This window comes from Lepus europaeus, chromosome 3, assembly GCF_033115175.1.
Source record: "Lepus europaeus isolate LE1 chromosome 3, mLepTim1.pri, whole genome shotgun sequence".
Taxonomy (NCBI): Eukaryota; Metazoa; Chordata; class Mammalia; order Lagomorpha; family Leporidae; genus Lepus; species Lepus europaeus.
This window is the reverse complement of record NC_084829.1, coordinates 159,048,378-159,073,235: the sequence shown is the minus strand read 5'-3', so window position 1 is coordinate 159,073,235 and position 24,858 is coordinate 159,048,378. Positions and strand designations below refer to the sequence as shown.

The following is a 24,858-nucleotide window of genomic DNA, read 5'->3' as shown; positions in this document are numbered from 1 at the left end:
CTCATCGGCTGCTTTCCTTCTCTGGTCCCTTCTTCCTCCCTCGGGCGCCAGTGGCCCTCCCTCCCGCCAGGGGGCGTGGTCTGTTCCCAGGGTTAGTGACCACAGCAGTAGAAGCAAGCCTCCTCGGGCAGTGGCAGCCCCAGCCCAGGGGCCCTACCATGTCGCTCTGAGACTGCGTGGCCCCGTACATGGTGATCCCGTTGGAGGGCGCTGCTGGCTGCGGGGTGTCGGGCTGGATGTACCCTCTCCTGTCAATCAGGCTGCAACGAGAGAAGAGGCGTGCACAGGAGGATGAGTGAAGACAGCCAGGGCCTCTAGCAGCCCCCAGCGGCTGGAAGAGGCGGGGAAGGCCCTCCTCGGAGTCTGGGAGACAGCCGGGCCCTGCCGACGCCCCGACGCCAGCCCCTGGCCTCCAAACCCTGACGCAGGAACTTGCCGCTGCTGCCAGCCAGGCCAGCATGGCTCCTGGTGATGGCACCCTAGGAATGCAGGGCTTGGGCCTACACTACCTGGAGAGAGCCGCCTCCCCCCGGCCCCTGCTGTCCCAGAGGGCTGCACTGGGCAGAGGCCTGCACAGGGGCAGGGATGCAACAGGGGGTCTCCAGGGATACTCTCAGGAGGGTGAGGCCGGCCTCAAAGACCCCAGGGCCTCCTCACTGCAGTCAGGTTGAGGGGTGGGAAGTGTCCCCGCTCAGTGACTCGGGAGCTCTGATTCACCGGAATGACATAATTTTGGAGAGAATCAGACTGGGGGACCTCGGGGCGTTTCACCAGGGCAGAGAGAGCTTGTCTGGGAGAGGCTGTCGGGACAGGGGGAGAAACAGCCGGCACCTGCTTGCCTCCCGCCTGGTCACAACTGCGACCCTCAGACCTAGGGAGGTCTCCCCCCAGCCCCTGGTCCTCCCCGAGGTCACGAGCCCCTCCTCATCCTCACGTGCACACTCAGGTCCTCCCCTGACAAGCCCGGCCCCACCCTGCCTCGGGCCCTGCACATGGTGTCCATCTGCCCATCCTTGCTATCTGTCCACACTCTGCTTCTGCCTACCATTTAGAACGGATCGCACCTGGTATCCGCTCCTGGGTGCCCTCAGAGCCTTCACCATGCACTTTCGAACCTGACAGCCCCGTGACCATGAGACCGCACCCTTGGTGGGGACATTGCACTTTGCATGGAGCTGGGTGACAACACGTGGCCAGTGGCTAGCGGCCAAGTGAGTTCTTACCACTGGTTGGACCCCCGAGGCCAGTCCAAGGAGGCCTGACACTGACATTCCCCTGGAAGACTGGCAGGAGGCCCCCTCCCCAGCTGCCCATCTCTCACACTTCTGTGACACCATGCGGGAGCTGAATGTGGGTCCTCGCGCTCCTGGCACACAGGCCACCAGCGAGACCCACAGGACACTTCCCAGTATACCATGCGCCACTCAAGAGCAGGCTGGAGGAGACACAAGCATGTGGTCTGTCCCCGCGTTAGCGGGCGGCCCAGGTTGGGGCACCCGGGCCATGTCCTGGCCCCCCTGAGGACAGGGGTTGGATGAGGCAGCCGAGAGACGAACACCACCCCCTCTGGCTTCTGCCGTTCCCGGGGAGCTTGCGAGCCAGGTGCGAGCGGAGCGGCCCCTTTCCTGTGCAGGTCCCGGGGCCTGTCCCAGACAGGCGGCTCCAGAATCGCAAAGCAGCGTACGGGGTCTCAGCTATCAGAATCCACCAGGCAGCTTCTAGCTGGGGACCGCGCATGGCGTCATGCAGACAAGCCTGCGGCTCCGTGGCACCTGCTTCTGTGTCCCCTGAACACTGGTGGCCTGGCGCGTTGAACCGTTCGAACAAACCCTTTAACACACCTCAGTTCACCGCTGAGCAGCAATTCAGGGGGTGCTGGGGGCCGTTCTAGAGAAATGTCCCCTCAAGGAACTTGGATTTGGGAAAGAACACGGTCCAAGTGGCAAATGCAATCTACTTGTGGAAGGACATTTTTGGCTGGGATAGAATTCACTCCATAAACGAGGCGAAGCAGGAGTGAGGAGCAGGGAGAGCCGTTTGGGCAGAGTGGGAGCCTTCTCCATCCTGCCCTGGATCAGGAGGGGAGCGGAGGCTCTGACACTCGGCCCAGGCTCCTCCTACTTCATGGCCTGACCCCACTCTGCACAAACACACAGGGTAAAGTCCAGTCTTTCCGCGGAGCTGTCAGCCTATGGAGCCCCGACAGAGTCCCCGGGTGAGGAGCGGCTGGAATGCCCAGGTGGCCCCTGCACCTGGAGGTCTTGCCTGTCCCCTCCTGCCAGGCCCCCTCAGAGCAGGTTCTGAGGGGCAGGTTAGGGGTGCTGGACACCCCCTAACTTGGGGGTAGTGTGGTCCACAGCAGGCCTTCTGCAGCCTGTTTCCACATCTGTGGGCTCGCCCAACTGTGGACTGAAAATATTCAGGGCAGAAAATACATGTGCACTGAACACGCGCACCGCTTTCCTTGTCATCACCCCCAAGGGACACAGTCTAAGCGCCGTTGTCATGGCATTTACGCTGTGTCAGGATTTGAAGGAGATGACTTAGAGCACAGAGGAGGATGTGTGTGGTGTGGGTTATATGCAAATACCGTGCCTCCCCCTTTTAAAAACGAATTGCTTATTTGAAAGGGAGAGAGAGAGATTGATTGACTGATGATGACTTCTTGGACCACCTCTGCTGCCCCGCAGGTGCACCGGCAGGAAGCTGGATCAGAAGCGGAGGGGCCAAGTCTCAAAGCACGCACTCTGATGAGGGATGCAGGAGTCCCGAGTGGCGGCTTAACCCGGGTTGAGAGACAGCCCTTTATACTGCGCCATGTTACATGAGGGTCTGCAGCATTCTGGGAGTGTGGTATCAGTGGGGTGGGGTAGGGGGAGCAGGAGGGATGGGGATGGCTGTAGTGGGAACCATATTTCTAGGCCAGAGCTGGAAAATGACCAACTTCTTGTCCCTCAGTAGCACTGCGGATGAGTCCAAGCAACAACGACCCAACACCAGTAACGAATGGTCTTGGAATACAGGAGGTACTTCAAAAAGCTCTCGGAAATTGGGATCAGAAGATGAGCGGATGTTGGTACAAAAGTTTTTTGAAATCCGTGCATATGGGGCCAGCGCTGTGGCACAGCAGGTTGATGGCCTGGCATGAGGCGCTGGCATCCCCTATGGGCGCTGGTTTGGGACCCGGCTGGTCCACTTACAATCCAGCTCTCTGCTATGGCCTAGGAAAGTAGTAGAAGATGCCCCAAGTCCTTGGACCCCTGCACCCACGTGGGAGACCTGGAAGAAGCTCCAGGCTCCTGGTTTCGGATTGGTGCAGCTCCGACCATTGCGGCCAACTGGGGAGTGAACCATCAGATGGAAGACCTCTCTCTCTCTCTCTCTCTCTCTCTCTCTCTCTGTGTGTAACTCTGACTTTCAAATAAATAAACAAATCTTTAAAAAAAAGAAATCTATGCATAGCTTTTTTGCATAATATACACTTACTCTATGAACTTTCTGAAGAACTCTTATATACTTGTTCTTAATTAATCTTTTGCACCTAAATAAAGTTACCTTTCACTTCCATTGCCCATGAACTTTTTGCCTGCTTGGACTCTTCCCCCTTTTTGTGTGCTGCTTGTACTCGCCTAACACACGGTCACTGAGGCTGGTCACGAAACACAGGCTGCATCCCGTGCGTGCCCTCGGTGAGGCTCAGATGCCCAGGGCGCACTTCGGAAACAACCCGGCAGCTGTCATGTCATGTCCTGGGTTTGGGTCCTGACTAGCCGGCACTCACCAGCTGTGCGGCCTTGGATGCGTGATTCGAACCCTGCACCTCAGTCTCCCCATCCATAAAATGGGAGACAGCAGTCTCCACCTCTTAGGCACAGCATGGGGATTCAGAAAGTCAGTCCACGCAAAGCAGGCAGAGCAGGGCTCAGTGAGTGGCAGCAGCTGCGGTGACGAGCACTGTCGTGCTCTCAGCCTCTGCGGCCCACGTGGCCCCCGGCCCCGAGCTCCTCTCCACCCCGGACCCTTCAGCTTCCAGCGCTCACTGCTGTAGGTTTCCCTTGTCATGCCGGTCACAGCACCCTGCTGGCGCACACAGGGGCGGGCGCAGTGAGTCACGGTGTCACTGGCCTCGATTCGTCTATTTCGAGGTTTCAGATATTTGCTCCAAATCTGACCTAAAAAAAGGTGTGACGTGTGACACACCAAAGGGGACCAGAGCCCTCGTGTGCGGCACGGAGTGCAGAGCTGCGCCAGCAGCGACCTGGAGGGTGTGGCCGATGCCAGCGGCTCCGGAGGTCTGTTAAGGGGGGATTCTTCCTTACCTGGGAGAGATGGGGCCACACAAGGCCACACAGCAGTTGGTAAAGATATTTCCGTAGCTGTAGGGGTTGTAATTGTCTTTCCCTCTTTTATTGGACCAAGATCCTTTAATCTGGAAGACAAGCAGAGTCCGTGACACACGGTAGCCTTCAGGGCGGTGCCCCAGAAACACCAGAGGCTCAGCAAGGGGGCAAACACGGGTGGGGGTTCCTGCACCAGGGGAGCTTGAGGGGCTTGGCTCAGGGAAGACGGGCATTTCCCCCAAACGGGGAAAACACCCCCAAACAGCAGCTTAGACTGGAGCGAGAGACATTCTCTGGGGACAGCAGTTTTTCATGTGCCCTGCATGGGGCCAACATGGGACCAACATGGGACTAACATGACGCTGACACAGTACCAACACGGCCTAACAGGCCGTCATCCAGACTGTGAGATTGAGCCTCCCGGTGTTGCTGAAACCATGCATTGTATGGATTATGACTCCAAAGCTACCAAACACGAAGAGCTGTGTTCACGGCCTCGTCTCCTGTGTCCTATTGGCACCCATTTTCTCATGCCTTCCCCGAAGGGGCCTGACCTGTCCTGAGACATTCAGTTCACGCGTGGGATTTAACAGGCTGTGTCCGACCCCACATGTTGCGGGCAGAGAGCAGCGCCTGCCACCGTTCTGTCCCGTTTCCATGCCTGCGTCTCGTGTTAAGCACAGGCAGGGGAACACCTGATAAAAGGGTTAAACTTGGGCCAGGGCAGTTCCCTTCCCAAGCTAAACAGAGACAGATGGGAAAGGCACACTCACTGGGTCAGCCTGCGGTGCCACTCTGCCCTGGTTTCTCCTGGTCAGGGGAAGGGTGACCAGTTAAGCAGAGCTGGTGTGGTGGCACAGCACAAGCGCCAGCTCCACTTCCCATCCAGCTTCCTGCTCATGTGCCCGTGAGGGCAGCGTCAGACGGCCCAAGTGCTTGGGTCTCCTGCCACCCTTGTGGGAGTCCCAGAAGCTCCCGGCTCCTGGTTTCAGCCTGGCCCAGCCTTGGCCATTGCAAACACTAGGGGAACAAACCAGCAGATGGAAGATCTCTCTCTGTCTTCTTCCCTCCCCTCCTGTAACTCTGTCTTCCAAATAAATAAATATTAAAAAAAATTATTTAAAAAGGAGAGAAAGCATCTCTTCCCAGACTCCTAACCTGCGGGACCAGCCACCTCCGCTGGTGACCCGTGGGAATGCCCCGCGGGTACGCTTCCAGCCCACACCGCGTTCCCCATGAGTGTGGGGGCAGTCAACCCCTAACCTCTTCATCCCTCCCCCCCCCCCCCCGAACACGGCAGACCCCACCCTCGGCCCATGCCCTCTGCAACTCACGTCCTCGTTGGTTGTCTGGTTGGAGCTGATCAGGTACGTGTGGAATCCCGAGAGGCCGACGATGGACCAGACAGAGAAGAAGCACACCACGGCCTCCAGCACGGTGACCGAGTCAAGGAGGCCAACGGAGGTGGGGCAGCTGGACACTGGGGGGTGATAGCTGCCCTGCACCCTGCCCTTCCAACGGCACCCGGCTTCTCTCTACGCAGAGGGAGGCCTCCCTGAGGGTGGGGACTGTCAGATCCTCCTGCCCCACTGAGAGGGGCTGCATGGCTAGCTCCCTGAGCGTCACTTATGCGTGCTGTCCCCGACACTGCTCTGTCACATGTCCCCGAGACTCCGTGTGGAGCCGTGGCCGGGTCATCCCAGCCGGGAACCGCACCGCTTCCAGCTGGCTGTGGCTCTGGCCGTCCGTGAAAGGCCACCTCCAGCAGGGACGCGAGTTCTGCTCTGGACTCTGTGGCCCTTCAGGTCTCTCCCCCAGGCCGGGTTCTGAGGCCCAGAGGCCTCTGCCCAGTCGGCTTATAGAGCAGTGCTGGGTGACGCCCGACTAAGGGGGGTGGGGCACACTCACACAGCACCTTGGCAGGTAACTGGGAACCAGAAATTCTCAGAGGACAGGAGTGGGAGGAGGGCTACAGCCCCCTGCACGAGACACAGGAGAAAAGGCCCAGCGCTCCCCACCACGCGAGCCCCACCCACCAAGAGTGACTGAAAAAGGCCAGAGAAATCTTTCTGTCCCCCAAATGTCTATCAAATACCATTTATGGGGTAGGCATGCAGTCCGGTGATTAAGATCCTGCGTGGGACACTCACAGCCCAGATCACAGTGCCCGGGTTCAAGTCCCGGCTCTGCTCCCAAGTCTAGCTTCCTGCTGATGCACACCCTGGGAGGCAGCAGGTGATGGCTCAAGGTCTCGGGTCCCCGCCACCCACATGGGAGACCTGCATTGTGGGTCCCACTTTCGGCTTCTGCCCAGCCTAGTTCCAGCTGTTGCAGGCATTTGGGGAGTGAACCAGTGAACGGGAGATCTCATCTGTCTGCCTACCTTCTGAACAAATTAAAAGAAACAAATTTTTAAAAAAGTTAAATTCTATTTGCAGAGACACAGCTGTTTCTGTAAATCACGGGTCTGGGAGTCTCAGTAACGCCAGGCTGGAGCAAGCCACGCCACTGCTCCCCTGTGTTTCCAAGGACGGAAGCCGCTCAGCTCACACCCTAACACCAGCCACAGGTTTTTCTGGACTGGGTACAATTCATCTATGAACCACAGAACTGAATGCACAACCCAGAGTGGTGCCCCAACCCGCCCCATCCACAACCATGACGCATGGCTCCGTCAGGCACAGCACAGGTGGGGTCAGGGGGTAGTGTGAGTCTGGAGGGGACAAGACCCCTGGCTGCCACCAGCCTGGGCTGTGTCTCCACTTTCCCCAGGGTTACCCCAGTGGGCAGATGGCCATGGTGGGAGCCTGGGGTGGACGAGGGGACACACGGGCGGTGGCCCACACTGCAAGGATGGTCTTGGCCCAGCTCCAGGCCACTGCTCCCCTTGCAGGTTTCATCCCAGGAGGAGGCACTGTGACTGGAGCTAGGAATCTAGACGGCTTTGACCACCAGCACCACCAGCACCACCTCCATCACCAGCACCAGCACCTCCACCACTAGCACCACCACCACCACCATCATCACCAGCAGCACCAGCACCACCACTACCATCACCATCACCAGCAGCAGCAGCAGCAGCAGTGGCTCTCTGTGGCTCAGAAACAGTTAGACTGCAGTGCCACCAGGGGAGAGGCCATCGCACGGTGACCAGGATCCATGGGAGGGCACCAACAGCAGCCCACTTCTGCGACCCCTCCCCAGCCGGCCACACAGCAGGCCTCACACGGCCTGACTCAACCCTCGGAGCAACCCAGGGAGAGGTGTGGTTTCCAGCCAACAGACGGGGAAACTGAGGCAGAAAGATTTGCCCAAGACATAGCAGAGCTATGTGGTGGAAATTTGCTCTGCCAGTACCACAGCAGGGCCTGTGGCTGCCCCTTTCCTCCTTCTAGCTCAGGATTGGGGGGCCCTGGGCTGGGGGACACAGGGCCACACCTGGTCAGAGGCCCCTGAGCCTGTGGCAGTGTAAGCGGCCCATTCCCCTAGAGTCCACCCCAGGACTGAGTACCCACATCCAGACCGCACATCTCCTTGCTGACCCGTGGCTGCACGCTGGAGATGTATGTACACTTCTCTTACGTGTATCAAAACCATCTGCTGATTTTTAAAGAGAGGCAGGAGGAACCAAGCCCACTACACCTGGACGCAAGGTAGGAGGCAGCTGGGTATCAGAGCAGCTGGCATCAGGGTCCAGGGGGGAGCAGCTGCCACGGACAGCCTTGCTCTGCCCAGCCCCCGACAGGACAACATGCCCCCTGGAGGAGGGGAGCTGGCTCTAGTTTCCTTCAGCCCCTGGTCCCCGAATGTCCAATCTGAGAGGTGTGGACCTGCAGACGCCCCCCTGGAGTCTGCGCCTCGTAGGCTTCAGCCCCAAGTGGGTGTCGCGTGGGAGGGTGGGGAAGGAGCAGTCCCTGCCCTCAGCAAGGGCGGGAGGAGGCAAGGGGAGATGCCTGGGAGCCATGTGGATGGCGTCAGGAGGACCATAGAAGGTGAGATCATGTGACCACGAATCTGGAGCCTCTCTGGGTTCCCACTCTCAGAAAATGGCACAGGAACGCAATGTTTCTGATGATTTCAGAAGCCTTAAAAATACACCCCCCCACCACCATAGATCTGCGTGGTCCCATGTCAAGATGCCCTGGTTTAGTCTAACCCTCAGGTTACAGAGAGGGAGCCACGGCTCAGAGGAGTGGAGCCACTCACAGCAGCTCACACAGGGCAGAACTGGACCCGGCCCTGGACTCCTAGGAGAGAAGGAGCCGTCCCAAGGCCCTAAGGTCTGGTGGTGTCACCCAGCAGGCACTTTATGGGCTCCAGTGCTCGAAGCCGCAAGGTTGAGATGCCTGGGGACGCCGATCCTCGGCCATCAGTCCCCACGGCCTCAGGGCCACCCTGCGTGGAGAACTGGTCTCTTCCACAGCCCACCTGCTCCTCACGTCCAGCCACGGAGGGTATGTGTTTGCTAACTGCCAAGCTCAGATAACACTTATGTGAAAAGTCTGTGAGTTTGTGTGAGCGTCCTTAAGAACCAGAATCCCCGGAGTTCCAGAATGGGCAGCCAATGCTGACGTCCAGGGCTCTGCTGTGGTCCCCGACCTGAGCCTGTGCCCCAGGGCCTCTGAGAGAGAAGTGGGTACAGGGGCTCCGGACTTCCCGAGGTGAGAAGATGCAGGTGGCCTGCAATGGTGTCCTTTTTTCTTTTTTCTCAAAGGCACAGTGGACTAGGCAGTGCTGTCTTCCGGGACGAGTGCTGACGGGAGAGCAGCGGCAGGTCCCTTTGCTCTCTGGACAGAGCACCTGACAGCACCTGCTGCTCCCAGTTAATCAGGGCCGGGTGCATGTCACCATCTTTCCCTCATCACCTGGACGACACCTCAATCCCCGGACAGCCCTGGGACAACACGGCTGAGCCCTGCTGCCACAGCGCCCACCGCAGTGTTGGGGCTGGGGGCTGCTGAAGAGGGAGACCCGCCGGGGCCCCTGGGCACTGCCTTTCTCCAAGCCTCCTCTCCCGCATGCATGAACATCAGGCGACCAGCCCGAGAGGTCCTCCCAAATTAATCCAGGAGGTCACTGTGAGTCCCATCAAAATTCCAGCTGCAATCTTAAAAGGTGACCCCTACATTCATCCAGATGACAGAGTATGCGAGGGCAGGTCAGACACTTCAGCAAAGAACCATCGCGGGGTGGGGAGAAAACATTTCTGGCCAACAAAGCAAGCCAGGTGCTGACAGCACCAGAGCAGCCACGGGGCCACGGCAGGACAGAGGCCACGGCAGGCCCCAGGGCCCGTGGCTTGAAGGCCTTTCCTGTGAAAGGGGGACAGGCGGCTCTTGGCCTCAGCCCAGCGACCCTCAGGGTCCCCAAGATGGTTGCAGGTCACCAGGTCTCCTCCAGGTCACCATGTCTCCCTGTGGGTGTGGAAGCAGTGGTCCCAGTGTCTCTCTTGCTGTCTCTGGAGGCTGTCCAGGAAATGGTGCCCTTACTCACTCGCAGGTGCAGCACGGGTGTGTGCATTCTTGTTCTAAAATCGGCTCAGTTTTTATTTCAAACATGACAGATAGCAAATATAATGATGTATTACACACACACACACACACACGAGGGTACTTCAAAAAGCATGTGGAGCAGGGAATTAAAATGTATTTACTGGGGCCAGCACTGTGGCATAGCAGGTTAAGCTGCTGTCCACAATGGGCACCAGTTCGAGTTCTGGGTGCTCCGCTACTAATCCAGCTCCCTGCTAATGGCCTTAGAAAAGCAGCTTGGACCCCTGCACCACATGGGAGACCTGGATCAAGCTCTTGGCTTCTGTCTTGTCCTGTCCTGGTCATTGTGGCCATTTGAGGAGTGAATCAGCAGATGGAAGATCTCTCTCTCTCTCTCTCTAACTCTGCCTTTCAAATAAAAAATATTTTTTAAAAAGGTGTTTATTTTTGATGCAAAAAATTCTGACATCCATGCCTATGGGGGGAGTCTTTAAACAGTTCTTGGAAAATGCCTCTTAGGAAGAAACTACGCATAGATTTCAAAACTTTTTGCACCAAAGTGCTTATTTTAAAATTAACTTTCCCATGAATTGTTTGAAATACTCTCATACACTAGCAACAGAAGCCCTTTGGGGTCCTTGATCACTTTTCATAGTAGAAAGGAGTCTGGAGGCCAAAATATTCGAGAGCTGCTGGGATAGAAGAAGTGGCAATGAGGCTGGATTTCAGCTCACACCAACTACACCACGGACAAATCCCCGTGCCGAATGGGGGAAAAGCAATGCACAGACATTAAAGGAAATATTTGTGTAACTTTTGGGAGAAGATGTAAGACACACAACTTAGGAGCTACAGAGTATAAGATTGTGTTCATTAATAAATTTACAATTTTTTTTTTGACAGGCAGAGTGGACAGTGAGAGAGAGACAGACAGAAAGGTCTTCCTTTTGCCGTTGGTTCACCCTCCAATGGCCGCCGCGGTAGGCGCGCTGCGGCCGGCGCACCGCGCTGATCCAATGGCAGGAGCCAGGTGCTTCCTCCTGGTCTCCCAGGCGGGTGCAGGGCCCAAGGACTTGGGCCATCCTCCACTGCACTCCCTGGCCACAGCAGAGAGCTGGCCTGGAAGAGGGGCAACAGGGACAGGATCGGTGCCCCGACCGGGACTAGAACCCGGTGTGCCGGCGCCGCAAGGCGGAGGATTAGCCTATTGAGCCGCGGCGCCGGCCAATTTACAAATTTTTTTGTATAAAATAGTAAACTTTAAAGGAAAGTGACAGACTAAGAGAATTATATTGGCAAAAGATACTTAAAAGATATTATTCCTGAGAATACATAAAGAATTCCTACCTGTTACGACAAAAGATACAAAACAACCCAATTAAAAATGGGCAAAGGGACGACTTGACTGGTAAGCATGAAGAGATATGCAACATCGGGGCCGGAGCCATGACGCAGTGGGTTAATCCTCCGCCTGCAGCGCTGGCATCCCACACGGGCGCCGGTTCTAGTCCCTGTTGCTCCTCTTATGATCTAGCTCTGTTGTGGCCTGGGAAAGCAGTAGAAGATGGCTCATGTGCTTGGGCTCCTGTACCCACGTAGGAGACCAGGAAGAAGCACCTGGCTCCTGGCTTCGGATTGGTGCAGTTGCGGCCATTTGGGGAGTGAACCAACGGAAGGAAGACCTCTCTCTCTGTCTCTCCCTCTCACTGTCTGTAGCCCTACCTCTCAAATAAATAAATAAAAATCTTTCTTTTTTTTTAAAAAAAGATATGCAACATCATAATCTAGAAAGTAGCAATTGGAACAGTGAGCTGCTTTTCTCCCCATCAGGTTAGCAAAGCTGCCAGGTCTGACAACACCCAGTGCTGGCGAGGGTGTGGGGACAGGAGAGAGAACACAGAGGTACAATCTCTACGGGACCACGTGGCAGCTCTGTCAGCATTTAAAACACACTGAACCCTCAAGTCAGAGGTTGTGCACCTCCCTGTCCGTCCTAGAGAGAGAATACCATTTGTGCAGGAGGCACGCACAAGAACATTCACGACTTTGTTTTTTTGAGCAGTAAAACCCCAGAAATCTAAATATTCCTCCACAGAAGAACACTACTCTGGACTTCTACAAAGCAGTTTAAAAAGGAACATGGAAGGTCCCTACACCGACATGGAGACAGCTCCGGGAGGTACTCAAACACCCGACTACAGCACAAGGTAAGGAACAGGCGCTCTGAGGTTCAGGCACTGCTCCCATCAACACTGTGTTCATGTCTGATGCCCCCCTAGATCATCACGGAAGGACGCACACACCCACGAGGATGCCCACAGAGGCCCGGAGGAAAGGGTCAAGGGCATGCCCCTCCTCATGTCTGACTGTCTGCTGTCTTTACAGAGACAACATCTTCTTGGGTGATGCCAAAACCAAACCACAACCTGATGCTTACTCTTCACGCTACTGCCTCCGCCCCACTGGTGCGGGGCTGTGGGGCTGGGGGTAGGAGGCCCGGACTCGCGCTCTGCGGCACTGCTGAGCACACACCGGGATGTCATTTAGGTTCTCGGAGCAGGTGCGCCTGTGCTGTTTTCTGGGGTGCCTATGAGAAGCAACAGATTTCAGGATGGACAGGTCAGCAAGAGCCAGTGCTGCCTTCATTCCGCTCCACTGTGACACACAGTGGCCCTTCCATGGGTGCCTGAGCCTCCTGCCCAGTCCCATTCAAACAGATGCCTGGTGCCCACTAGGCCACCAGGCTAAGCTTGCAATGAATGCACATTGGGGATACAAGGGCTTCCTGGCAGAAGCCTCCGCCAACAAGGAATCAATTGCCATTGCTTTGCCCACCGCACAAGAGCCTTTTCATTTCGGGAGTGCTGCACGACGAGTCGTGATTCCAAATGACTGTAATCTCTTTAATTGGATGTTAACGCTACGTTAGCTGAAACACAGAGCACGGGCACGCGAGCCCCTGCCGGGGGTCTTCCTCGAGGGTGCCCATGGCCGGCGGCTCTCCCAGCGTCTGCTCGCCCCAGGGTCTGTCCACAGGTGCACCCCCCAGGGCCTGAGGAGGCTGCGGGGAGGCATCGGCACGTCACTTCTGTGACGGGCACCGCCCTGGCCAGGCAGCTGACACCCCCTCCTGTGCAGGGAGCTACACAGAGGATCCCCGAGGTTCTGTGGGCTCATGTGGGGCTCACACATGCATCACTGCTGAGTTTGTAGACACATCTCAGCCGGCTGGCCCTGAACCAGCACCAGGTGCCTCCCCTCCCACCATCACCCTTTACCCCGGGGCACCCTGGGTGGAACCCACAGGATTGGCGCTGTCTCCTCCCCTCCCCCTCCCCTTGGCATAGATCCCACTGCTCTGCTTCTCCTGCTGAGTTGGCCCCTTGTCACAAGCTTCCCGCTTGGGGAGGGGGATCATTATTTCCCTCCTGCTGCTATTTGAATGTCCTTAAACCCAGAACAGAAACCCACTCGGAGGAGGACGCCATGCACCCACCCCAGTCACACCTGGGTGCCCAGTTCTGCGGACCCCACCTCCTTCCCAGTCTTCATGAAGTCAGGGTTTGGGTGTCGCTGCCCCTTCCCCATCTCCCTTGGATGCTCAGGGTCAAGGGCAGGCTGCCTCTTCCCTGCCCCACACCCTGCACCCCTCCAGGCCTGGCTCAGGCTGTTGTTGCCTCCCTGGGGTCACCTGGGCAGCCTCTGCTGATCTGACCCTCCCCTACCCGGGCACAGTCGGTGGCTTTCACAGTGCCACAGGCTCTGCTTGGAGGCCCAGATCTCGGCCACAGCAGACCTCTGCACGCTGCCCACCATCCTGCCCCGCCCCGCTGGGGTCCTTCTCGACCTTGGAACCCGCAGGTATGGTGCAGTCAGTTTCAGGGAAACCCCGCTGCCTGTGTCCGTGCCTCCCACTAAACATTTCACCACCACCATCAGGGCATCCGAGGCGAGGCTGCAGCGGGCACTCGAATGGCTTGGAACGAACCTCCCTTGTTGGGACTGGGGTGGACTGAGGGCCTGGTCCCACCTCCTTGGAGATTCCTTGTATCTCATTCCCTGGGGAAGACCAGGCAGCTGGTGGGAGTCCAGAGCGAGGACAGCCTCGGGGCCCCTTCCCCACCACCTCTGCTTCTGTGATAGGAAGATGGGGGGGTGCAGGGGGCAGCAGGCTGGGGGGAGGGGGAGGCAGGACCGGCTACGGCCCCTGAGGCCAGAATTGCTCTTGCTGAGTGTCCACCCAATCCCCTCACTGCTGGCAGGGCCTCCGTGGGTGTAGACTGGGAAGGAGCCTGCTGAACATCAAGAAAGGGCCAGGCCTGCTACCCACAGCTGCCGGGCTCTCCCCCCCCCCACTGGTCCCGGACCCCACTCAGCCTTGGCTTCCCTGCCGTGGGCGAGCTGCCGGGTCAGGTGGGCCTCGGGGGGAGCCTGGGATCCATCATGGCTGCCTTGCCTCGGTGTTCTGGAGAGCTGCGTGGCTGGCTGTCCCTTAGCATTTTAGTCTCTAGTCTCACTCCCTCTGTGACACTGCACTCACCTGGAGGTGTGACACAGCCTGGCCAGGGTCCTCGTTTCTCACCCACACATGTTTACATCATGGCCAGGAGACCAGAGCGAGGCCATGGAAGGCCTGACCATACACGTTGTTGTCCTGCCCCAGAACGCCCGGCAGAGCCCAGCTGCACAGGTGGGAGTAGACTGCAGCGAAACCTCCCAGGGTTGAACATGGACTTGACTGATTCCTGCTCTGGGCAGCTGCAGAGCCCGAGCTGCGGGCAGCTCTGCCATCCATCAAAGGCTCTCGAAACCGAACCCCTCTGAGGTAAAGGCAGGACCCAGCCTCTTGTCCATCTCCCTTATCCCCAAGTGACCTCACCTGTGCTTATCAAAGACACTCACGGACATGAGGGAGTGACACAGCTGGCCCAACAAGGTTCTAACCACCAGACTCAAGGAGCCGCTTGATTCTACAATAGAGAGGAAGCTTGATGGCCAGGATTGTCCAGAGGTGTTTGTGTAGGGGAATTCCAGGCCGGGGGAGGAGGTACCTGCCACATGCGTGTACCCCAGACCGACTGGAGCCCACGTGGCCGTCACAGATTGCCTAGGGAGCACAGCATCATCCACAATCAAAGGAACGTCACAAGCCCCGCTGGCCAGCCAGGGACTTGGACCCCAGCTGATCCTGCACCTCTCAGCCCCAACTTCGATCTGTAAGAACCTCCATGCCCTACTCTTAGGGGAGCCCGAGAATGAAGCACTAGTTGCCCGGCTCCTTGCTCGGTGCTTTGCAATAAACACCTGCCTCTTCCACCGCCAGTGACCAGCTTTCTGTGCATGGCGAGCCGACCCAGCAACGCCTCCAACTCGTTTGGGATGCCGTTTGGCAACAGTCTCACAGGTGCACAGTGTCTCAGGTCACTCTCGTGTACCATCAATTGACAGCCTCAAAGAGACCCTGGAACCTGCAGGGTCTCAGCACTGGAAGAGCTTAGAGGCCCTGAGCCTGGCATTTACCAAACACAAGACTCCCTGGCTGCATGGACCACAGGGTCCACCTCCTTCACGGTGACCACGTTGCTTCCCCAGGCCCTGCTGTGCCCGAGCCGTTCTGGGGGTCAGATACTCCTGCCTGCCGTCGCATGTCACCGTCACCTCCCAGGCCACACAGGTGTCCACGGCTATGCAGGCACCAATACTGAACACAAACAGAGTGACAGGCTGCAGCCTGGACTCATCCGTGTGCCCTCCGATAACTACAACGAATGCTGTGTTCAACAGCATGGGACAAGCTAGGAGAACCTCCAATCCACTTGCCCTCCGGGAACCACATTCATGAAGATATACCGAGCTCAACACTTCCTAGCAGACTGGGTTTGGCCCAGGTTCCTGCAATTCTCCTCCACTTCCAGAAAGAATAAAGAGGACCCAGGCAGGGGGTGTTGTCTGTCTGCCTCGCCCCTGGCCCTGCTGTCAGATTCGTCCTGGGCCTTCCTCTCATTTCTCCCCAGAACGGAAATGAGGTGGGTGTCAGAGGGTCTCTTGGGTTGGTGGGGCAGCTGCCCCAGGACCTGGGGGCTTCAGCTTTAGATCTCCAGGCAGGAGCCTGGCTCAACCACATCAGCAGGAGCCAAGTTAGGATGGTGGTTCTCTGCAGGTTGCAAAGGGCTGGCTGGTTCGAGGGCTCCCCAGACCTTCTGTGGGCACTGCCCCCGCGCCCTGGGGCGGAGAGCCACATCCCTGTCTCTGCCTGTCAACCCGGGCATGCGTGTGCACCTGCAGGTTTGACAGGATAGCTGCATCCCTAATACACACACATGTGTCTACACAACGGGGTAAACTGTCTACACAGTCACTCCCCGGTGTCCACAGGGGACTGGTTCCAGGATCCCCAGGCGGCAGCCGGACCTGCTGATGCTGTAACAAGGCCCTCCTATGACACAGCCCAGGGTCTGCACAGAAGCCGTGCACATCCCCCACAGCTGCCTCGTGTCTCACTGAACACCCGCAGGTGCCTCTGTCGCTTCTGACTGTGCCCTGCAATCCCCTTCCTGGGCCCCTTTATGATTAATTTAAGTGTCTTACTTTTTACTAGAGAACAGTGTATTATAAATATGCTATCTGATATAACCTGATTTCTCTGTGACGTGGTTTTGTCCACTAACCCTACTCCAAGCCTAATACAAATGAGAGCACTTCAGAGTTTGGCAGGGGCCAGCATCGTGGCGCAGCGGGTTAAGCTGCCACTTGTGACGCCGACATCTGGATGGGAGCGCTTACAGCTCCGGACCTGGCTGCCTCCTTCCCATCCAGCGTCCTGCTAATGCATGCTGGGAGGCAGCAGGTGATGGCTCAGGAGCTGGAGCCCTGCACTCCTGTGGGAACTTGGAGGGAGTTCTGGGTGCCTGGCTTCAGCCTGGCCCAACCCTCATTACTGAAGGCACTGGGGAAGTGAAGCAGCAGGTGGAAGAGACATCCCTCCCTGTTCCTCTGTCACTTTGCCTTTCAAGTAGATGGGAGAATTTTTAAAAATTTTATGGAAAAAGTGAATTAAAACATAAGTTTATTTTCATGCAGAAAGTTTTGAAATCCAGGGCCAGTGCTGTGACGTAGCTGCCGTCTGCAATGATGGCATCCCACACGGGCGCTGGTTCTAGTCCTGGCTGTTCCACTTCTGATCCATCTCCCTGCTAATGTGCCTGGGAAAGCAGTGGAAGATGGCCCAAGTGCTTGGGCCCTTGCACCCATGTGGGAGATCTGGAGGAAGCTCCTGGCTCCTGGCTTTGGCCCAGCCCAGACCAGGATGTTGCAGCCATGTGAGGAGTGAACTAGTGGATGGAAGATCTCGATCTCTCTCTCTGTCTCTCTGTAACTCTGCCTTTCAAATATAAATCTTTAAAAAAGTTTGAAATCCATACAGTTATTTCACAATACATATTTTTATTAACTTTTTGGAGTCTCTCCATATGCAAGGATTTCAAAGAACTTTCGCATCAAAATAAACTTATCTTTTAATTCTATTTTCCATGAATTTTTTCAAGCACCCTCGTGTGTGTGTGTAGGTGCACATGCATGAATGTTCGTGAGGATACTTGGGAAACGGGAGGAAAGGATAATGTGCATTTTCCATAAACTTTTCAAGACCCCTCACGTGTTCAGTCCATCAGACGAGGGAAGGGCGTGGGCGTGGTCAGCTCTGCAGGGGCCCTGTCAGGGATGGACTGAGACAAGAAGCCTCTCACCTCCACCTGCACTTGAGCTGCCTGGCCCAGAGCCTGTTGGGGTTGGCCTGTTGTTGCCTGGCCCCAGCAAGGCCACAGCCTGGTCCCTGGACCTGTGAGTGCATCGCTCTGCCGGACACACACAATGCAGCCTGCACACGTGACGAATGACACGGGTCAGGAGAGATTTCTCCCGGAAGCCAACAGCGTGGGGCCCATCTATCTATGGGGGGAGGGGGGCTGTTCCTGCTGAGGTCAGGGAAGTGGGTGGAAGAGAGGGCAGGAGGGATGCAGAGGGTGAGAGGGGCCTGATCGGTGGTTCCTGGCTTTGAAGAGGAAGGGGCAGGAGCGAGGGACTGCGGAGCCTCCAGAGCTGCGAGCAGCCCCCTGCTGAGGGGCGGAAAAGGACCAGGACCTCGGTTCCTCACCATGACTTCAGTCAGTCAGTTGCAGAAGCCTGCGCCAGGCTCTCCCGAGAGCACTCGGATCCCAGAGGAGAGCCAACGGTGGGGCCACACAGCTGCGTAGTGACGCATGGACGTTATTTTCAGCCATGATGTGCATGGCTATGTCTCACAGTGGCCGCAGGCTTCCTGTGGAAGGCAGTGGCCTGGGCCTCAAGGCTGCCAAGCCCCCAGGTGTAGGAAGAGTGAGCACACAGAGGCTGTGGCTGCGTTCAAAAGCCGGCCGGGGGACAACTCTGGCTCTGTCCTGAGCGGAGGAGCTGTGGGGGCTGAATATAGGAGCACGCCCACTCCATCTCCCCTCCGCACACTTCCTGCCTGCTGTGGGCCTCTCTGGCAAGGTCAGCCTGTGCTGCCGCCCGCACTTCCGGCAGCAGCGCCTGTCTGTTCCCTTCCTGGGGACCACGGCACCCTGGGGTCTGTGTACCATGCTGTGCACGGCCAACCACAGTAACTAGCAGACCCACATGGTATCAAGAAAGGTTCTGGAACAGCACACCTGTCACACACACTGTCACGGGAAGAAGCCCCCCCCCCCCCCCCCGCCATGCTGTGCAGCTGAGTCCCTCACTCCTGTCCCGATCATCGGCCTCGTTAGCCAACTACTGACTGCACACAGGTGTCTGTAAACCATGGGACCATCTGCCCATCAAAGTGACAGCAGTCAGGGCCCCGCCCCAAGCCACCCTGATGAACACACAGCGATGCCAGCTTCTGGGGGTGGCCATGCATCCACGCCTGGCTTTCTGGCTAACGTACACTCTGATTTACCGGAGGCCAAGTCGCTCACGGAGCCAAGTGCTGGGCTTCCATCCCTCATGCAGCTGAATCTTGGTCTCTGGCTGCCTTGCAGAATGGAAGCCAACAAGAGCCCTGGGCAAAGACGAGGACGTGAGACTGTGGGAGGTCAGACGGCACCGCCCACAGCAGAGATGGAGAAACGCGGCCGACGGAAAGGATATCTGGCGGGGCTGTCCTTCAGGGCATTTAGGAATCCTGTTTGCTGTGAACCTGCGGGAGCGAAACCGGGATTTAGTGTTGGACATCCAGCTGCAGGACGGACAGGCTCCTGCTGACAGCTCTCTCTGGCTACAAAGCACGGGTCTCTAAAGCTCAGGGAAATGACAGCCGTGCTGCGGCTCCCGGCTGACGGATCAGACTGCGGCCCCACTACAGTCACTCACCAAGATGGCAGCTTCACGTTAGGCCCAACACCTGCAGCACAGTTCCCCAGAAGTCACTGTTCTGATGGCTCCTTTGTTTTCCTCATTTCATAGGAAAACAACACTGGGCACTATCTTTTCTTTTTCCATTTCCCCCTCAGTTTGCTGCTCTCTGACCCTGGATGGCCTGTAAGGGAGGCAACCTGTCAAAGGCTTCTCTCTCTGCTCCTTGAGTAAACTGAGTCATGAGCTCAAGTCCGTTCCTGGCTTCTTCTGGGCTTCAGACATTTTAACGTGAGCGGTGTGTGCCCAAGGAAACGCTTCTTTAGGGCTTGCGTTCAGGAGCGTGTGACAAGCAGTGATTCTTGCTGTGGGTCTGGACAGCGCGTGTCCTGTCTCGGGGTGGCCCTGTGGGTCCCTCTGTGCCCTGCAAGGCCCAGGGGCTTCTGGGGACGGAGCGGGGCCCTCTTGCATTGTGCACGTGTGTGGTTTCTGACTGCTGCTCGGGCTCCTGTCCCACTGTAGGAAGTGAAGCGGGGGGGGGGGGGGGGCTCGCTCGGCCCCTGCCTCCCCCTGCAGTGGCACATCCGGGCCACATGGGCAGCAGGACAAGGGGCAGAGGGGGGCTGGGTCAAGAGGTAGAGGCCGGCGCCGTGGCTCAACAGGCTAATCCTCCGATTTGCGGTGCCGGCACACCGGGTTCTAGTCCCGGTTGGGGCACCGGATTCTATCCCGGTTGCCCCTCTTCCAGGCCAGCTCTCTGCTGTGGCCCGGGAAGGCAGTGGAGGATGGCCCAGGTGCTTGGGCCCTGGAACACCTGGCTCCTGGCTTCGGATCAGCGCAATGCGCCAGCCGCAGCGGCCATTGGAGGGTGAACCAACGGCAAAAGGAAGACCTTTCTCTCTGTCTCTCTCTCTCTGACTATCCACTCTGCCTGTTAAAAAAAAAAAAAGAGCTACAGAGGATGGATGGGCGCTCGGGGTTTCCTTCTGCCTCTCTGTGAGGCTGGCAGGGTGCAGCCGGCACGCAGATGTGCTGTGGGGTTGTGGAGCAAATGCAATCTTGAGGCAAAACGACATGAAGAGAAGGGGTCTCTCTCCACTGTACTCACACCTGCCGCTTGCCTGCCCTCTCCTTCCTCCACGGGGAAACGCTGAGGCCATAAGACCCCGCCCCCACCCCGCCCCCACCCCCAGCTCCTCAGACTGCCCTCCCACTCAGAACCTGTGACCTGGCAAGGGAAGCAGGCGTGCGTGTGCGTGTGTGCAAAGGTGTGCAAGAACAAGTGTAGGTGTATGAGTGTGTGTGTGAGAGAGACGGTGTGTGTGCGCATGTGTGTTCCCTGGCTTTCCGTGGAGGACCGGGCAAGTGTGACCTGGCTCCTGGCACCCGGAATGCAGTGGCAAGGCCACCAGTGCCATGGGACGGAGCCCTGGGAGCACGTGTGGTCGTGAAAGGTGACGCAGACACGCAGCGGGTAACTGCACCTTCGCAGTGGCCCGCAGCAGGCGAGGGTCTGCACTTCTCCAGCTGTGTCAACACCGCTTCCTTTAAGTGACATGGGACAGCCTACAGATGCACAGACGGGGCCCTGGCTCCAGTCCTGCCACTTCCGGACTCTGACGTCGGGGGCCCGGGCGGCCTCAGCCCCGGGATTGGGGAGCAAAGCCCACCAAGGCACTGGCCCAGCACACACCTGCGTGGTGTCACGAATGCGAGTCCCATGTGGACAGGTTACGGTCAGGGAGAATGGGGCCTGGGAGTGACGTCCCTCTGGAAATGGGAGTCAGCCATTTCACGTCCAAAAGGCACTGATGTGAAACACTCCTACACCTCCCACTCCCCCAGCCCACACGTGAGCCCCTCTGGCGCTTAGCACACCCCACTGGGGGTTTGGGCGCAGCTGCAAGAGGAGGGAGTGAGACATTTGCTCAGATTCTTCCAGAACAGATCCAGAAAGGGGCTGTGCTCTCGCCAGTGGGTGGCCACCCGGCAGGAGTGTGGACCAGACGTAAAGGCAGCCTCTGTTGTGGCTAGTGGCCCTGTGATGACTCAAGCCAGTTAGCTTCCTTCTCATCACTCCATCGTAGGAAAGTGGATGGCCAATGGATAAGACAAATTCAGAGCTGTGGCCTTGAGAATGGGGAATGACAAAAAGCCATTTGCTTAGGCAGACACATGTGAAAACCATTCGTGGTCAGATCTGCTGTTTACCAAGCTGGCCGCCTCTGCGTGCTGGGGCTGGTTTACTCACAGCCCAGCACATAAGGGAACGCTGTCTTTTCAAATGCACGCTTTTACTCTGTGGAGGTGCGTGCACAAGAAAACCCTGTCTTTACCCCCATCCTGTTCCTGAGAAGGGGACAGCCCTGTGTGCGTAGCTGCCACTTTAAGGACAACACGCTCTGCTACTCCATGGTTATCGCTGAGGCTCAGGTGCATTGTGCGTAATGTGGGGATGGCTCTTCTCAGGGTCCCTGTGCAGAAGGCATAGGCACGGGTGTCACGGGGAAAGTCTGGTTAGCGGAGCGGAACCTGGTCCAGGTGTGACCCTGGACAGCGATGCTGCTGCAGGGTGTGGTGGGGGGTGGGGCGGGGGGAGAGGTGAAGGGGGATGAAGGTGAGAAGTGAAACAGGGTTGGGCCGGAAGTGAGGAGGTGGAAAAGGTGAGAGACGGGGAGAGAGGAGAAAGAGAGAGCCCGAAATGACCAAAATATTCAACCAAAATTAAACCAGGAAAGCAAAGTCAGGCCAATGGTTACATACGAAATCTGATTTCGCAGCATACTTACGAAGAATGACGTGGGTGATAACGAATGCAAATATAAAGACTGTCAGAAAAGACAGGGATAAAATAAACATATAAAAAAATCTGTAGTTTCTTTTCCCCACACAGTTGCCTACCCAGGGACAGTGGTGATCAAACCGTTCTGAAACGAGAGGCAGAAAAAAAAAAAAAAAAAAAAAGAAGTGGAAATCAATTAATCAAGTGGATTTTAACTTGAGGGAGCCCCTCCCGCCCAGCCCACATTCGGCACTGTCACACAACGAGATCCTACTGTGTGCTTCCCACAGAATATGCGCCAAGCGGGGCACTCCGAGAGTGGAAGTACGCTCCCAACACAGAAACTAAAAGCAGGCGTTCATTCTCCAGGGGCAAGTTGGGGAAACAGGAGGATGGACTCTCATTAGAATCAGAAAGGTGAACACGTTTCTCTCCCGAAGAACAGGGCCAGCTCCGCGGGATGCTGAGGGCTGGGCTGGGCTGGCACCGGGTGGGTGACTGTCTCGTATCCCCAGGGGCCATAGAGAGAGCTCACAGGGGGCCTGGGATGGGACACAGGGACAATTTTTTGTTCTCCCGTTCCGGTTACCAAAGTTTCACATACATCAATCACACACAGTAATACAGTTGGTTTCCAAACACTCCTGCGAGGAAAAGGATGACGCTGCCCTCTTTTGCCGATGAGCAAGACTGAGGCGTAGGGAGATGGGAGACTGGCCAGCTCAGAGACAGTGCAGCCAGAACTTGAGCCCAGGTGTCTGGGGGCTGCCGCCGGCTCCTGGCGCACAAGCACCCTGCAATGCCCGAGTGCCTGCCAGGGCACTATTGCGCCACGGTACTTGAGGGGCCGCCCCAGGGCTTCTCGTCTTGGGGATTCCACACAAGGTCTGTAATGCATTCGTGAGCTGCTTTCGCCCTTGCAAGAGAAGGCAAAGGGCTTCTCCCTACTGCTCTGCGGGTCTGTTCAGAGCGACTGTTCAGGGTTGTCCTACCCCACGCAGGAAGCACTGCCCACTCTGTCCTGCACAACAGGGGTGGGGTGGGGGACACGGGGCACGAGACTCAGCTTTGTCCTGGGGCTCTTGGCCAAGCTCACCTTCTACTCGGTTTTCGTTATCATCTATCTCTACGTGCTTGCAAACACATGGAGGAGGCTGTGTGAGATGTGACTGCATAAATACAAACATCATAAACCAACCCATCTCAGGTTTGATGTCAAATGCCAGCTCGCTTCTTGACAAGGGCCTGTGGACACGTCGGGGGCAGGGACGACACAAGAACTCTAAGAATCCCCTTGGTGCAGCCATCTGAGCAAGGGCTCGAGGAGGAAGTTCCAAGCTTGCCAGCCGGGCGAGTAACTGCTATGGGTGTAGTCAGGGGAGTTACAGGCTAAGCTGCCAGCCCCACGGAGCTGGAAAACTAATCCTTGGATACAGCCCACTTCCCTGGGGTGGGGAGAGAGGGCAGTGACACACTGGGGTGACACTGTCGTGACAGACTCACATCATGATGGTCTTGTCCAAGTGGCGGCAGGTGTGTCCACCCTGGTGGGCAGCCAGGCAGGTGGGGGAGGCCATGTGGGGACTCTCCGTGTCCTCACAGCTGGGCTGGGAACCCACCACTGCTCTAAAAACAACCTCGCAATGCAAACAGCAGCAGAGCCCTTGTCTCCCTGTGGCACTGATCTATAGTCTATACGATGAGACGGCTGTACCGCGGGCGAGAAGAGGAAGCAAACCAGAACCAGCCAGGTTTCTCCCAGACTCTTCACTGTGAGGACAGACACGGGGATGAGAGCGTTGGTCCACGCAGGAACGCTCACCTCTAGATCCTGCAGGTGGTGGGGGCTGGACCCTGAGCTGTGGTGCGATCACTTCCCACCCAAGAAGGAGGCGGGACTGGGCAGCAGCATGTGCACCAGGGCCACCCCCCCCAGACATGGAGGCCTGGCAGCTCCTGTAGGCCACTTCCACCCCCTCACAACCTGCTGCTGCCCTGCCCTGCACATACCTGCTCATGTACCTGCTGCTGCCCCGCCCCTCACACACCCCCTCACACACCTGCTGCTGCTCCGCCCCTCACACCCCCCCACACACCTGCTGCTGCCCCGCCCCTCACACACCCTCACACACCTGCTGCTGCCCCGCCCCTCACACACCCTCACACACCTGCTGCTGCCCCGCCCCTCATACCCCCTCACACCCCTGCTGCTGCCCCGCCCCTCACACACCCTCACACACCTGCTGCTGCCCCACCCCCTCACACCCCCTCACACACCTGCTGCTGCCCCGCCCCTCACACACCCTCACACACCTGCTGCTGCCCCGCCCCTCACACCCCTCACACACCTGCTGCTGCCCCGCCCCTCACACACCCTCACACCTGCTGCTGCCCCGCCCCTCACACACCCTCACACACCTGTGCTGCCCCACCCCTCACACCCCCTCACACACCTGCTGCCCTGCCCCTCACACCTCCTCACACACCTGTGCTGCCCCGCCCCTCACACCCCCTCACACACCTGCTGCTGCCCCATCCCCACAAACCCCCTCACACACTTGCTGCCCCGCCCCTCACACCCCCTCACACACCTGCTGCTGCCCCGCCCCTCACACCCCCTCACACACCTGCTGCCCTGCCCCTCACACCTCCTCACACACCTGTGCTGCCCCCCCTCACACCCCCTCACACACCTGCTGCTGCCCCACCCCCTCACACCCCCTCACACACCTGTGCTGCCCCACCCCTCACACCCCCTCACACACCTGTGCTGCCCCGCCCCTCACACCCCCCCACACACCTGTGCTGCCCCGTCCCTCACACACCCTCACACACCTGTGCTGCCCCGTCCCTCACACCCCCTCACACACCTGCTGCTGCCCTCCCTCTC

At 57.7% G+C, this 24,858-nt stretch overlaps 1 protein-coding gene across 2 annotated transcripts in view; it reads right to left on the bottom strand.

Annotated features, from left to right (window-relative positions):
* Positions 1-24,858, bottom strand: part of ZDHHC14 (zinc finger DHHC-type palmitoyltransferase 14) — a 258,037-nt gene that overhangs the window by 11,710 nt on the left and 221,469 nt on the right. For both annotated transcript variants that reach the window (XM_062186976.1, XM_062186977.1), the window contains exons 4-8: positions 21,976-22,113; positions 18,983-19,031; positions 5,675-5,777; positions 4,320-4,429; positions 158-260 (exon numbers count right to left, since the gene is read on the bottom strand). In XM_062186976.1, coding sequence (XP_062042960.1) covers positions 158-260; positions 4,320-4,429; positions 5,675-5,777; positions 18,983-19,031; positions 21,976-22,113 — 503 coding nt within the window. The remainder of the gene's footprint in view (positions 1-157; positions 261-4,319; positions 4,430-5,674; positions 5,778-18,982; positions 19,032-21,975; positions 22,114-24,858) is intronic.